The sequence below is a fragment of the Apis mellifera genome, linkage group LG4 (genome assembly GCF_003254395.2).
Source record: "Apis mellifera strain DH4 linkage group LG4, Amel_HAv3.1, whole genome shotgun sequence".
Taxonomy (NCBI): Eukaryota; Metazoa; Arthropoda; class Insecta; order Hymenoptera; family Apidae; genus Apis; species Apis mellifera.
This window is the reverse complement of record NC_037641.1, coordinates 5601817-5619055: the sequence shown is the minus strand read 5'-3', so window position 1 is coordinate 5619055 and position 17239 is coordinate 5601817. Positions and strand designations below refer to the sequence as shown.

Genomic DNA, 17239 nt, shown 5'->3' with positions numbered 1-17239 from the left:
ATTATGCAAATGGATTTAATTTTTATAAATACAATAAGTCAAATATAAATTTTATTAATATTAAATTAATATAAATTAATATAAATTTCACTAATATAAAATATAATTTAATATATTTTATTTATTGTTGCAAATTTTGAAATATAAATTTAATTGTTACATATTGTGAAATTATATTTTTAAATGTTTATTATATGTATTTTACTTATTCTCATTGATGCGAGAAATTTGTTTATTTTCAGTCCTAAAGTATTTTAAGGCCTTTTACAAGATATAAATAAATTTAAAAGTTATACCGCATTTGAAAAATGAAAATATTTTAAGTCAAAAGAGTAAGGCCATTTCTTACATTTATATGATATTATTATTTATTAAAGTTTTACACTATAAAAAATAAATATTATAAATGTACGCTTATTAAATTTATGTAAAATTTAATGTACAACAGTTTGATACATAATTTACAAATCTATATTTCTAGTTCTTTTATTCTATGTTAATAATTGTTTTTTATAAAAATTATATAATTAGACATATTAAATATTTCTAATTATATGCATAAAAGTATATTACATTATCTATTTATTTTGTTTTTTTATTAGTTTTCGTCATTTTATTCTTTATCTTTTTAAATCATATTGAAAACTATATTGAAATTGTAAATTATGTAAATAAATATTTTTCAAATATATGATTACAATGTTTTTGAAAAATTCGACATATATATTGGAGGTAGAACATATATTAGGTGTGCATAAAGTAAAAATAAATTATTTAAGGATTAAGAAAATTGAGATGAATAAATTGCGCTCAATTCTTGTCATATATTGAATATAGAAAATCATCGTACAAAAATATCTTGTATATATCTTTCTCTTAGAGAAAAAAACGTATAATAGCATATTTAAATCTAGAAATTGTATTTTATGCATAAATAATAGTTATCACTTAGAAATTAAAAATAGATATTTTTTATATATTTTTACTTTATCCATTTTTACTTTCTGAAACTAATTGAATGTGATTTATAAATAAATCACTATTTTTTTATAGCAATAGAGGAAATGATTGTTATAAACGACTGTCACCAAAACTTGGAAAATAATTATAATATGTACATGTATATCTCTTAAAAGAAAATTAGTTTTTTTTATATGTCAATAGATTTTTTTTTTTACTAATCATTGCTTAAATAAAATATTACATTAACACATAAAATATAAATTTTTCAGGTTCATATTATAGCAAAATTTTTTTTTAAAAATAATTCAAAATTGATTGAAATTTATCAAAACTAAAAATAATTTATATTCAGCAATAATTTTTAATATTGTATTAATAAGATTATATATTTTAGGAAATATTAGTAACATTTTCTGAATTATTTACCAAAACTATATTTTTAAACTGTCTTATTATATTTTATATTATTTGTTCTTCTTTAAAAAAATAAAATTTATTTTCAATATTTTTATAAAAATTACACAGATTCAAAAATGAAAAAAAAAAAATTGAAAGCTAAATATTAATAAGAAATAAGAAATTAAATTCTTTCAATATTGTCACAATATTTTATATTTAATACTAAAAAGTTTCAAATTTTTATTTTAGAATTACTTCAATAATAATTAAATGCAATTTAAATATAAAATATATAGAAATTTATTTTATTAAACTTTTTTTTTCTAACAAAAATTTTATTTGATATAGATTTAAAAACCAACAATAAAAACAATATTTTAGGGACCAAATATTTTTATGCACTTATATTAGTATTAAGTATTAATATATTATGTATTCGATAGATAATAAGAAAGAAAAAAAAAATGAAAATTTGTAATGCACATATTTAATATTTCATTGATATTATTTTTACGATGATTATGCATGAAACAAATATATTTTTAAAATGTCAATGAAATTGATGTTCTCATATTTAAATAACAAAATATAAGACGGATAATCAATTCACTTCTAAAAGAAGTCATATTGATCTATCTGAACTCTTATATAAAAATTACATCAGGTTTTGCAAATAAATATTAAGATAAATTAAAAGTATTATAAATATAAGAAATTAGTGATTAAATGATTTATAATTAATTATAATTCATTTTAAACAATTTTTAAATAGATATATGCGTGCTAGTAGTTTAAGCATTCTAAGTTTAATTAATAGATTAATAAATATTCTATAAATTTCGAAATGTTAAAAAATAATGACAGTTTAATATAATTAATGTTTTATTGTTAAATATATATTTTTCTTGCTTGTTTTTTTTTATATATACAAGTGTAAAGTATTAATTATTTATAAATTAATGAAAAAAATTAAAATTTTAAAATGATAAAAATATATCATTCTAAATATATATATACTAAAACATTAAAATAATATAATATATATTAATAATTAATACTATTAATACACATGTACATATATACTTTTATATTAATTAATATATCGAACATATCAGATATATCATGTATGAAATATAATATGAATATGATATATATGATATGAAATATATACTTCTGTTTCGAATTTAAAAATTTGATCGATTAAACGCAAACTGATAGAGGGCAAGAAAATTTCTGATTTATCAAATTCTGATTATCGCATATGCAAATATAAAATATAAAATTTAAATAGGAAAAAAAAATACACGAAAATGTATAACAAAAAAGTATTAGTTTGCGTTTTAATTATCAACTTATGGATAATTTTAATTTACTATTATTGTTTATAGCGGCGGTTAAGTGACCTGCCGAGGACTGGAAATTGATATATGCATATGAAAGCAGATGAATTATACACATTTGTATGTTGGGGACAGGTGCAGCAGCCGCTGCGAAACAACGTAGGCACTTGGGTCAGATTCGCGAGCACCCTTATCAAAGGGCTGGTGCTTTGTCGTGAATCCGGAGAGCGCAATCGCAATACTGTACGCGCCTCCGCGAAAAGGTTAGTTTCCTAGAAACGTATTATTTTTATATTTTATCCCGATTTATTCTATTTTTTGTAATATCTATATACCATGTATCTCTATATATGTATATACATATATATATTTTTATAAAGATACAGATATATAGATATCACGCTGTTATATATTATATTTAAAAATATGATACTCGAAATTTTAAAACTCTTTGAAATTCAAAAAATTTTAAAAATTTAAAAGTTTCGAAATTTTTTACTAGTAATTTTGCGATTGTAAAAACTGAATGTTGTAATATGATTTTATTTTTATTTAATCAATACTAATCTTAAATGTTTAAAACGTTTAATTTATTTTAATTAATTTTGCATTACAATAGTTTTTATAGAGAAATCAAAATTTTTGTAAATTAAAAAAAATGATAATTATTTCTACTAAATACCAATCTGATTACCAATTTGTATTTGAAGAATTTCAAAAATTAAAATTAATTAAAATTTCTTGATAAAATTTTTGAAAAAAAAAGAGAAGAAGAAAAAAAGATTTTGAATTCTGAAAATTTCGAGTATTTTGAAACCTTAATTTCGAATTCAAGTTTCACGAATCTGAAAATTAGGTTTCGTTCCATTTCTAATTGTATTTTTTTTTTTCATATAGCTCGTGTTACTTATAAAAGAAATTTCTTTTTTATAGAATTCGTCTATTTTTCTTGAACTTTGTTACTTTCAACTATTATATTAAAATACTATTATATTAAAATAATTAATTATTTGTAATACGAAATTCTATTTATTTTAAGTTAGTGGAAATGAATGTCATGAAGATGTATTATTTATTTGAAATTTTTTTATCAGAAATTTGTCAAAATAAAAATATTTCTTATTATTTGATTATAAAACGTTTACAATATAATATAATGATTCTCTCATATATTAAAAAAATGTATTATATATGTATAAAAATTTGAATACATTATAAAGACAAAATTTTTTGAGAAAGCTTCAAAGTTTGAGAAAAATTATTGAAATTTGTTAGAAAGAAATTCTTTCTTTTTCTTCTTCATTCTATCTTCTTTATTTTTTTTTAATTTTAAAAATAAATTAGTTATAAAAATAATTTATTTATTATTTTTATATATTTATATTATTTATATTATGAATTTTACAAAGCTTATTATTATTATTACAAAGGTTTTATAAATAGTCTATAAATTAGAATATTCTTACAAAAATTATAAATATTTTTAATTATGTCATGGTATATATGCTTAATTAATGAAATAAATAATTTTTAAATTTTATTTTTAAAATTTTTAAAATATAGATATTTTAAATGTGTTGCTTGTTAGACTTTTTACATTTACAGATTTTTTAAAATATGTGATTTTCAATTAGATATATTTGGCTTTTACTTAAAAAATACTTAAAAAATATTTATAATATAAATTTTATATTTTTATAAAAATAAATTTTAATTCATATTTTTCTACAGGAAACTTTAAATTAAGAAAAAAAGAAAGAAATATATCAATAATTTAATTTTTTCTATAAACTATACTGCAATTTTATTAATTTTAATTTATTTTATATAAATAATTTTAAACTATTGTTGTCACATAAATTAATAAAATATATGTAGCATTACAGGTTTTTACATATTATTTTATATCTTTTTAGATTTTTTTTATATATACTTGATAAAAGCTCATAAAAGCTTTAAGGTTTTAAGGTAATGTTAACTCCCCGCAATTAGGTATCAAAATTAAAAATATTTTTAAAAAAAATATTGTTAGTCATTCTTTCTTTTTTATGTTATAAAACAAGAAGATAGATGATCGAGAAACTACGGTATGGTATGGGTGCGCACCTATCTATTTTTTGTTTTGTTTTATACCAATTTCTCGCATTTTTATATTAATATTAAAAAAATATTTATTATTTATTATAATTATTAATAATTAAATAATAATTTATAATATAAAGTATACAAATTAAAAATAAAGGTAAAAGGAAAAGAAGAAGATGAAACATTCATTTTATGAGGAGTAAATATGAAATCGATTTCGAAACAACATTACCACAAGAGATTTATGCATAATATATATATATTTTTTAAATAAACATATATAAAAATCTATTATCACGATCAGATTACAATCATATATTAAAATTGATTAATATTTTGGCAACTTGTGCCTGTGGAACACTTATTCATTCCATTCACGTCTGCCGTTTTATGCGTGTATATGCGCGTGTATTACGCGTGCATTTAAAATAAATATTTATACAAAATACAAAATATTAGTTTATTTATTTCGAACGAAGATGACAGGGGTGGTACTACGATACGATGCGAAGGCTTGCTATATATCAATATATATTCAAATATTATTTTATTGTATTATTTTTCAATTTAGGATGTTTTCGTTCCACCTGAATCCAGGACATCATTTAATATCGCACGAAAATATACAAATTTAAAAATATACGTATTTACCTTAAATATTTTCCTGTAAATATCATATTAATTTAATCGTAACTTTCTTTAGCATCCCAAGAAGAGAACATAATCAACTAATTTTACTCTATTAGTTCAAGTTTTTTTTTGTTTCTTCATAAAACAATTTTCTTTTTTTTTTTTTTTAATAACAATTTTTGGTGAACTTCTACATGTAGAAATAAAATATTTCATAATTTAATCCTAAAAATGCATCCTATCCTTTTTTATGTATCACCACTAACAATACCACGCATAATTTATAATGGCACCTTTATTATAGAAGCGATTTCATTTTTTTACACGAAACGTATAACTATGCATTGTCTTTATAAAACTAACCAAAAATGCTCCACACGGCCAAGTTGACACTAACTTGATGTTTCTATTTATATAGTATTATATATCTTCATGTAGTGTATATAATTTATTTCATAGCAATATATCTATAATTTAATAATTTAGATGAAAACTAAAAAATGTTTGTTATTTTAAAGCAATTTATATGCTTTAATTATTTGTATCATTTTATTTAAGTAATATTACATACAAATTTATCATATGTTACAGCATTAAAAAGTTAATTTTTAATTCTAAAATCATCCAAATTTTGAGAAAAAAAAAAGAGAAAAAAATAATTATGAATTTTATCAAATTCAAAATTATAACGAAAAAACATTAGACGTGTTTCGTAACATTCTAATATCAATATTTATTGTAATGTAATATTATTTTTGAATTTAAAAGTAGAAAACAATATTTCATACTTTTATATAATTAATAATCTTTCGTTTATATATCATATGAATATTAAAAAACAAATATTATTTGCAATAATAGAAATAAAAATGATTTGATTAAGACAAGCAAGTGATTAATTAAAAAATTTATGAAATTTATTAAACTATTTGTTATATATATATATATACATAGGATTTCCTTTTTATATGTTTTGCTAGACAATTAACGCTACATATATATAGTATAATATATACAAATTTTAACACTATGCAACAGTATGCTTTTTTTTAAAGATTGTACAATAGATTCTTGTTGTACAACAGGCGTGTAATTCATTGGCCTTTTGACACCTGCTTGTTGATAGGATATTAATTGTTATAGTTAATACGATTCAAAGTAATAATATTACTGTAACTATGTATTTAATATCATACACACGTACAATGTCATTTAACGCTACTATTTGGTGGCAGGTGCACACCCAAGCTGCCTACAAAATGATACCAAATTTTTTGGGAAATAACGAATTCCTTGCATTTTGAATAACTAAATCATCTTATCATCTACTATTCTAAATCTGCTTTTTTACATTTGTTTATATCTTAAAATCATTTTGTTTTAAAATTTTGTACGATTTATCTTCTCAACTATCCTAAGCGCGGGGAGGGTACATGATTATGTAAAACTTATAACTAAAATACATAATTTTAACTCTCTAATAATCGATTAAATTTTTCTTATAAAAAAGAATCATTTTTCTTAATATCTTATAAATATTATAACTATTTTCATCAAATCATATGCATATGGAATTTATTGTTTTTTCGATAATTAGAGAGCCTATTAATTGTAAACAATGAATGACAAGTAACGAAGTATGAGCTTTATTTCGTCGATATATAATATTCCGACAATGTCTCTGTCACATATCATGTTTTGTATGAAATAAATGCTTATATACTAATATTGACCAAAAGGAAGTGCGAAGCAGTTGCTTGTTAGTCGTTATTTGTTTTATTATATTCTTCTAATATATTAATTTTTATTTCTCATGTGTGTATGTTAAAATAAATGAAACAAATCTCTTATTAGATTTGTGTAAATGAATTTCTTTTTTTTTTAATCATATAATTTTAAATAATTAAATATCTAAGAAAAGGCAATGCTTCCCACTAACTATATTTCTTTCAACTATCGAACTATTCAAAAACTTAATGTTAACATGAATCAATCATAATTAAATTACTAACAAACTGTTTTTCTTTTCTTTCTTTTTAACCTTGGTTGCCCATGGCCTATAGGCTTGGAGTGCTAACAATGGAATCCACTCGCCCCGTGCTAACACCTGGACTCTGGAACAACATCCGCGTTCGATCGGTTCACCAACCAGATGACCACCTTCGTCGTTCGCATCACCAGCCCTGTTCTTCGTCAAGTTTATCCATCCTGTACCCTCGTGTTTTTAAATTGTATAGCCTCGTTTAAATTGCTTTGCTCGTTTTGTTAGCGTTTACTTTTACTGGCGTTTACTTCAACGTCGGACAGGTAATTAAATCTCTGATTGTGAGTTACTTATTGATGAAAAAGGATTCATTTTCTATTTTCGAACAATGAGAAATATATCATTCAATTTAAATTATATATAAATTCAATTAAATAGGATCATGGTTATATATATCTTGATTTTCAACACAATGAATAACAGTTATTCTATTCCGCAACAATGGATTACAATCATGTCTATTTTTCTATTATGCAGATCTTTTCAATGAATAGAAATTTATTAACAATGGAAATATAATTTATTATTAATTTTTTTCTCTATTTTATAAGTGGAGAATCATTCGAGTTATTATTATTTAATAATAATATATTCTATTCAATAATGATTGATTTTTCATTGATTCAGTTTGTTTAAATATCGGATATAATAATCCGATATAATTTCTTGATACAATTTATGAAACAGTTCAATTTTTCACGTTAAAATATTAACTTATTCGTTATTAAGATACGTTATTAAGAAACTTCAAACTTTTCCATATATAAAACGTTTCATAAAGCGTGATATAACTAAAAAAATGATTGATTTTTAATAAAATATTTGTTGAGAATCATTGAATAATAATTATAAAAAATTGTTTGGCATAATTTAAAAATAAAAATAAAAATAATTGTGATATTAAGATACATTTTTAAGATTTATTTTTTTGTTTCAATTAATTTTTTATTATTATTTCTCATTCATGAATTAGTTATTTTATTTATACTTTAGATTGATTCGTAAAATTCATTCAATTTCTATTTAATAACTTTGATATCATTTTTCAAATATACGTGATTAGTAAAAGTTGAATTTCTAACGATATATCATAAAACATTAGTAGATGCATTATTACTATTATAACATTATTATAAATAGGAATTTATAATAATTTCTCTTTTATCATACTTATATATTGTTTTTAGAAAATATTCTGAAAATACTTGGTTCAATCATCGTAATGATGATGAAATATTAAATTTTTAATAATACATGCATTTTATATTTATGATCAATATCTAATAATTTATAATTAAGTTAAATTTTGATTGAGATTATTTTAATAGATAGATAACTTCATGATTGAGCATAGTAAATGCAATTATTTGATTGCATGCATAAAAATATTTATATATAACTAATAGATAGTACTATTGCAATTAACAATAACAAATAACAATTGTTATTTACAATTTATTTTTTAAATTAGTTTGTTACTAATATAAGAATTTCATTTTTTTGTTATATCACACTTTTTAAACGTTCTATCTAAAATAAAAAAAATTCATTTTAAGAGATCATATTGCGATATACACATTTTTTTTTATTTAATCGCAGATTATAAAATGAAATTTTTTTGCATAATAGTTATATTAATTTAGTACTTACATCTTTATTAGAGCAAAATGAATAGGGAGAGAAAATGGGCTAAAAATTTAAATAATATTATATATTTTATGTAATATAGAAAATAATATATTCATGTGTAATAGGTGCAATATAAAATCAAAATTTGTTTTCATTTTGATTAAGTGAATTGAATACTTTGACTCAGGAAAAGAAAAAAGCTTGAAGATACAAATTTAAGAATATTTCTATTTAATGTTAAGTAAGATTCTTTACATAGATAAAGTTTTAATGGCATATGAATTAATTGTAATATTAATACGTACTTTAAATACGTATTACATAATATGATATAAATGAATTCTTATAGACTAAATATTTTACATCTTTTTCTTTAAATTTACTTATTAATTTGATCAATTTACTAATTTTTATTAATTTGATCAAAGAAAAGGAAAAAAATCAAAATATTCGATTATGTTAAATAGATATTAAGAATATTAAATGTCTCTTTAAATAATTTGTTGTGTGGCTAGAAAGAATCTCCATTTTTTAATATAAAAAAGATATAACACTTTATTATTTTATAATTTAAAAATTCTATTATATAATATTACGGTGCAATTTACTTGTAAAATAATAGATATTGATCATTTATGAATATTTTCAATTTTGCGTATTTAGATAAATTTACATAAAAATCCTTTTATTTTTTTTAATAAATGTAGATAAAAAAATCATGTTCAAAACTGATATTCTCACAAATCGTAATTAAAATTAACAACAGTTGTTTTTAAAAAAAAGTTGTTTACTATCTTTTTCGTTATTTGCAATATATCTACATTTATAATGTTATATAATGAAGTTATCTATATAGATGAGAGTGTTTATATGTGAGATTGATTTATTTACCATTAAATATACCATTTAGATATACAAGAATATTCTGTTGATTCTTTAGATTTGCCATATGTATATGTATTAATAAGAACTTTTTATCATGTTAATTTGTGTATATTTAGTAATCTATAAACAACAAGCTTGTATTTTAAACAAGCATTTCGAACATTTTCGATTATCTAAGGAGAGACAACTATTACTTTATGTAAATAGATTGTATTTCTTGATCTAATTGTACTCTAAGAGTGATCTGAATTCTACTTAAGTTTATAGCTTAAAGTAGTATATTCATTATATTATATTCTACAATATGTATAACTAAAAATATATTATGCAAAAGAAACATAAATATTTTACAAATTCATATAGGAGTAGGGGAAGTTGAAAATTGGTGAAACTTTTGCCGTGTATTTAGTGCAATAATATGATAGAATATATAAATTCATCTTCTTATTGATTTATAATATATAACATATAAATTAACGAAACGAACATAAAGATTTTTTTTAATAATAATATTGATCATTTATTTTAAATTCATATATTATTCATTATGAATAATTTCTTATTGTAATTTCTTTTAATGATAAGGAAAAAATTAAATAAAAATATTTTAAATTTCAGAAATTAAAAGCAATAATCGACATATAAGTTAATTTGTATAATATATAACAATGACATATAACAATATATAAAAATAAAAGTTATATATTTTTTTAAAAATTAAACATTTCCTAACTTAAAAATATATTATTATCGTATTTTTGAATTAGTTATCTGATTGAATTCAATATATTTAATATATTTTAAATTCGGCAAAATAGTCTCCACTTTTTAATTTTCCCTTAAAATAGATATTCACTTGTTTCTTTTAACGTATCGTATTATCACTATATATGAATAAGCAAATGTTTCACTGACCTCTCTAGAATTTAATATGAAATATGAATATATCAATCGATTATTTATTAATTTTTTACTATGATACCAAAAATATACGATCTATTTTAAATCTATATCTATTATAAACCTATTTGAATGAAAAATGTTTCATTTTTAGTTTCTTGTTTATTTTTTGTTTATTTCTTGTTTATTTATGTATATATTTTATCAACTTTACATTTTAATAAGTTGTATTCATCTTTTGATACAAATATTAATGATGAAACAAGTGGATATCTATTAACAATATATTGTTAAACTATTATATATATCTATTGACTGTTTATATGTAGATGAACTTACATGTTTTTTAAGCTTTATACTAGTATTGCAGGTACATACGCATATCATGTTATAAAATATAAATATAGAATTTTTGAAAATTTAAAAAAAAATCATAAGAGAAATTATAAAATTAATAAATACATGTAAAACATATTTGTATTGATATGATGATATTAATAATACTAATACAAATCTTTGATTGGTATTATTAATGATCAATAATAACAAAAAAATATATATTTGTTTACTTCTATGTATATTAAATATAATAACAATATGAAATATATTGCTATAAAATATTAAAAAAAATTTAATTATTTAAATAAAAAATTTTTTAAAAATGCAATTAAGATATTAAAATTTATAATTATAATACAAATATCATGTGTATGTACCCTCATATGCATATATATGTGTGTATGTATGTATGTATGTATGCATGATGTATGTATGTTATATATATATATATATATACACGCGCGCGCGCGTGGGTGTGTGGAACACGTACAGTTTTGTTAATAAGCATATTTGTATTTACTATTTACATCTATTACAATAATTGCTTAATTCTTGTCAAAATTTATTAAAATGATTTGTTTTATATTTTATTTTATTGTTGATACTCATATCAACAATATAAATTATGTAGTAAATACAGGTCAAAATATAAAATAATTTTATTTTCAAATTATTTAAAAGATTTATTTATTAAATGTACTTTGTTTTTCCGTTTACTAAAATTGTTTTAAACTTATTAGAAAGAATGGAGAAAATTACTGCAAAGATATATTACTGCAAATGATATTTTCAAGTACAAATGAAATAGATTTAAAAAAATAAATTATAATTGAGTAAAATTAATAATACGTGACTTCAAATTTTATTAAAATTTATAAAATATTTATAATTTAATTATATATTTATATGATTCTTTACAATGTTATATAATATACTAAAATTCTATAAATATTTACAATCTATAAATTCAACTTTATTAATATCGAATTTATTATGTGTATACACATTTTATTTATGTATAAATTAGTATTTTATTTATATTATTAGCAATAATTTTCTGTTTGTAATATAATTCATAAATTAGAAAAGAATGAATTTCATTTGATTTCTTTTGCATAATGCATAATAAAATTTAAATATTAATATAAACTTTATTCTATAATGATATTATCAATATATAATAATGTTATATTATTAATATGTCTATAAATTTTGAATTTGATATAAAAAAGCTTTATTATTATGAAATTAATTTTTTAAATATTAATATTAAAATTTATTAAATATCATTATAATTATAAATAATTAATATAATAATTATAATAAATAATTATAATAATTATAATTTTATGATTTTGGTAAACGATATAAGCCACCTGAAAACAATAATTGATGTTCTCTAACTTTTCTATCAAGAAATTGTCTCAATTCAGGTAAGCCACATTCCATTGCTCCTGGACCTTGAGATGCAAACATTTTTAACATTTGATGAATTCTTTCTAGAGGCATAGAATCTAAATTAGTTAACATGCCGACAATATAAGACCAGAACACTTGAAGTTCTTCTTCTCTTTGATCACTTGCAGATGCCATTGCACTTTCTATTTCTTCTTCTTCAACAATGTCTGTTACGGATCTATTTTTGGTTGAACTTTCTTCTTGCAATATAAAAATATCATTAGAAATTTCTTTTAAAAGACCTTGGGAAACCCAAAAAGTTATTTTCCTTCTTAATACAGTTGCAGGAGCATGCATTATTTCTGCAAGTTCTTCTAGAGCCCATTCTTCTGCAAATTCAATAATATAATAACATTTAATAAATTAATAAATAAATTTAATAAAAATTTAAGAATTAAATGACCTATAGTGAATTAAATATTAATAAAATGTAAATATTTCTTACTTTTATCTTGAAAATGTAAAATAATTGTGGCATGAATTGGTGTTACATTTATATCTAATTTTCTATCTTTTAATTCTATTTCTAATGTAACATTTCCAAGATGAGGTTTCCAACAGAGTGTTCTATTTCCTTTCAAAGTTTCAAATGCTTTTACATATTTATTTAATTGATTTTGTACAATTTTAGGTAACTCCAATTTCCAATTTTCTTTAAATGGTGGCCAAAATTGGGCTGATAATATTAATGCAGATGTAGGAAAATGATCTTTCTCTAAAGTATAACTAGTATTAGATTGTATATGTCCATCTATTCTTTTAGAATCATATACATCTTTTAACATAACTTCACAATAATGAAGTTGATTTTCTCCAAAACGCCTTTTTAACAATTCTAAATGACGAATTTCTCGTTCAGTATGATAATTTAATTGAGATAATAATCTATCTGCTAACAATGTACGATATTCATTTACAAATAAATCTTGACTACCATATACATTTACTAACATTGATATTATATCTGACATTCTGCGTTGTGCTGATTTTGCTATAGAAAAAAGAAAATTAAAATATATTTTATATTAAATAAGATAGATTAATTTTATAGTAAATAAAAATGCATGCTTTATTTTAGTTTTTTGTATTATATAAAATAATAGGAAAAATAATATTTTAAAGTGTTAAAAATTATATAAAAAATTATATAAATATTAAAAAAGAAGTCAAGTAATAAATATCAAAAATGAAAATAGTTATTTAAAAAATGAATTTGACAAGTGTGAAAATTATTATAAATATTTTTTAAATATTTTATAATAACAAGAAAAAATTGCAAAATAAAATTTTTTAAATATTTTAAAAGATCAAAAATATTCAAATCAATCTAAGTCAATAATAAATAAGTCTAATGATCATAAAATGAATTTTTTTATCCATTTATATTTGTTAATATTAATAATCATTTAAATAATTTACTTAAATAATTTATTTAAATATTATCTAATCAAATATATGAAATGAATATAAAAATGAATATGTTAAATGAAAATGAAAATTGAAAACACAATGATTAATAATAAAGTAAAATAAATATTTTCATGCATATTTATAATAATCCCTTTATCTTGGCATAATTATTTTGGCATAAATGTAAAATATATATTCAATGATTTAATTAATTTTTTTAATATATTATGAACATACCAGGATCAGCATCAACAGGATCTGGCATCCATTTATCCCAATCTTCATTTTCTTCATCACCAGAACCATCATCTAATTGTAAAGATTCACCTTTGACTAATTCATCTGCTAGATCACTTGGTGAATCATCAAGCAAATCACTTACTACACAACGTACAGTATCTTCTCTGGTTCTTAAATAAACTCTAAAAATATCCAAATAAATTGTAAATTCAATAATAAAATTAATTTAATAAATTAATTCACATTTTGAATATTTTATAATAATTACTTAATAGGTTCTGTTATTGTTTCAAGAAGAACACCTGTGGGATCTAACTGTCTCAGTGCTCTTATAGCTGCAATATATGCAGTTATTATATCTGGTGTATTTACACCTGGATGTAATAATCTTGTTTTTAAAGCTTCTTGTAAACTTTCTATTAATACTTTTCGTAAATCAGTTCTTTCTAAACAAACACGTAAATCATCTATTGCAGGTTGAGAATCAGGATATTCTATAGATAAAAAAAATTAATGAAAATAATATATAAATATAAATATGTATATATAAAAGAATATATGAACTAAAACAATTTTTGACCTATTATAATATCAAAGAGTTGTTCAATTCTAAATCTTGTATATGTTTCATATAAGAAATGAGATAATTTTTGTTTAAATTTATCTATTGCAGTACGAGTTTGATCACTTAAGAATGTAATCTTTGAGAAACCACCAGAATATATTCTTATTAACCAACTCATAACAACTGTTTCAAGCCACTAAAATAAAATATAAAATATTAATTATATTATTTATTGGATATTCAGTAAATGAATATAATTTATATTATATGAATAAAATATAATGAAATCTTACATTTTCTAATGATATTAATTGTGATACATCAAATGTTTTATCACATGATTGACTCACATGATTTTTAATACGTATATGTATCAATGATGTAAGAACATTACCAACTAATCTTTCTAATAATTCTAATTCAATTAATTTCCCATTTGTTTCATGAAACATATATACTATCATCTGACATTGACATTTTTCCACTTCTTGATAACAACCCATACATTTTCCAGGATCACTTCCAATAGTTACTATAAAATAAATAATTTTATTTGAATTTAAATTTACACGTTGTAAATTACATTTATATATTTAAATGTTTAAATTATATTATTTTTTATGATTAAATTATAAATTTAGCCAGTTATAATAATAAAAGATCATAAAAATAAAAAATTAAACAAATAAATTAAGAACAACATGTAAAATATTTTATAATGTCAAATACCTTGCGCAGAACCATCTGCACTACAGAATATATTAAATGCAATTTTATAAAATTGTTCAACTATATGCTCATAGTGAAGTGGCAATTGACTTAATAATGTAGATCGCACAATTAATTTAAATCGACTTAATACATTTCCATTTGTTATAGATTGAGTTGTTTCATTTTGTATCAAATATTCTAACCTTTTCAATAATGGTAAAAATTCTGTTAAACTTGTATATAATCCATCTACTGCACTTTTAAAATGTTCAAAACCTTGTTGTTCATTTATATTATTTGTAAACTTCTTCCAAAATGCAGGTGCTACATTTTGTCGAATATATAATTCTATATGATAAATAACTATATCTTCAACAAATTGTGTTAAATCCAATGTCTTTATTTCTTTAACCACATCAATAAATTCTTTATCTGAACATTCATTTTGAATCTATAAAAAACAAATATAAATTAAAAACAAATTTCAAGAATATTATATCTATTTGATTTTATTGATTATTAATAATCAGTAAAATATAAAAAAAAATACCAATAATTAATAATATATTTTTAGATATTTTTATAAGATATTATTTATAAAATAAATATTATAAATAATAGTAAATAAATATTTATAAAATATAAACAAACCTTTTCATATAAAATAGGAAATGCGTATTGTATACGAAGAAAAAAATCATTTTTATTACTTTCAGATTTATCCATATTATACGTAATATAATTTTCACTTATATAAATTCTTAATTTATTTATGTAAATTATATATATAAATTTTGAAAATATAACTTTTCAAAACATATATTAAGCAATATTTTCTGAATTATGGAAACATTATGAAAACATTATACACATGTAAACAATAATATGAGAATCTTCTAAGATAATATATATATATTATTTCGCTATATAAATATGAAATATATATGAAATATATATTATAAACGAAATATATTGAATTTTATTATACAAATCTTTTGATTCTTACGAAAATTGAATTATGTATAAATTAATAATGCATAAATTATTCATGAATTATTTTTTATTAATATAATAAATATAATATAATAAATATAAATATCAACATATAAGATCTTGTCATAGAATAATATTTAATATAATACTATTATATATAAAGCTAAATTTATTTATAGATATTGTTAATGTAGTTTATACAATTATAAATGTTATTATTTATGCAATATAAACAACAAAATATCGAAAATTTAATAAAAATTCAATAAAATATTAAAATAAAACATTTTATTTAATATTCATATTATTCTCTGAAACATATAAATTTTACAAAGCAAGTATAAATTAGAAAAATAATGGAAAAAGTCAGAGATATTATAAATTCGGAAATCAGCGCCATTTTTATCAGAATACTGCAAATGAAACATATAAATAAAAAGAATAAATAATAAGAGAAGAATAGAAATAATAAGAATGCAATATTAGTGCCATTTTTTGAATGTCAGAAAATATTCAAAAATGGCGCTGATTTTCAATTCTTATTCTACTTTACCTACTATTTTTGAAGAAATATCTTTGATACTTAAGAGATGACATTTGCAATCAATTCTTATATTATCTCTGTCCTTCTCTCATTATTTTCTGTCC

General features: G+C 20.0%; 2 protein-coding genes across 8 annotated transcripts in view; one reads left to right on the top strand and one right to left on the bottom strand.

Moving 5' to 3' along the window:
• LOC725878 (protein held out wings) overlaps nt 1-7750 on the top strand; it is a 29390-nt gene extending 21640 nt beyond the window's left edge. For all 7 annotated transcript variants that reach the window (XM_026440495.1, XM_026440496.1, XM_026440497.1 and 4 more), the window contains 2 exons: nt 2838-2965; nt 7481-7750. In XM_026440495.1, the coding sequence (XP_026296280.1) occupies nt 2838-2920 (83 nt within the window). In that variant the 3' untranslated portion in view covers nt 2921-2965; nt 7481-7750. The remainder of the gene's footprint in view (nt 1-2837; nt 2966-7480) is intronic.
• Nucleotides 7751-12541: 4791 nt separating this feature from the next.
• Nucleotides 12542-16324, bottom strand: LOC411942 (anaphase-promoting complex subunit 2). The gene is made up of 8 exons (XM_026440189.1): nt 16250-16324; nt 15617-16049; nt 15181-15419; nt 14903-15083; nt 14591-14816; nt 14320-14504; nt 13118-13663; nt 12542-13001 (listed from the first exon to the last, which is right to left on the bottom strand). The coding sequence occupies exons 1-8, from the start codon at nt 16322-16324 to the stop codon at nt 12562-12564; spliced, it is 2325 nt and encodes a 774-aa protein (XP_026295974.1). The 3' UTR covers nt 12542-12561.
• Nucleotides 16325-17239: the final 915 nt, after the last annotated feature.

Coding starts and splice junctions, on each gene's coding strand:
- LOC411942 (XM_026440189.1), bottom strand. CDS start 16,324: ATGGATAAATCTGAAAGTAATAAAAATGATTTTTTTCTTCGTATACAA. Junction 14,817..14,902: donor ACTCTTTGATATTATAATAG/GTCAAAAATTGT, acceptor TTTTATCTATAG/AATATCCTGATTCTCAACCT. Junction 13,002..13,117: donor TTTACATTTTCAAGATAAAA/GTAAGAAATATT, acceptor TTGAATTTGCAG/AAGAATGGGCTCTAGAAGAA.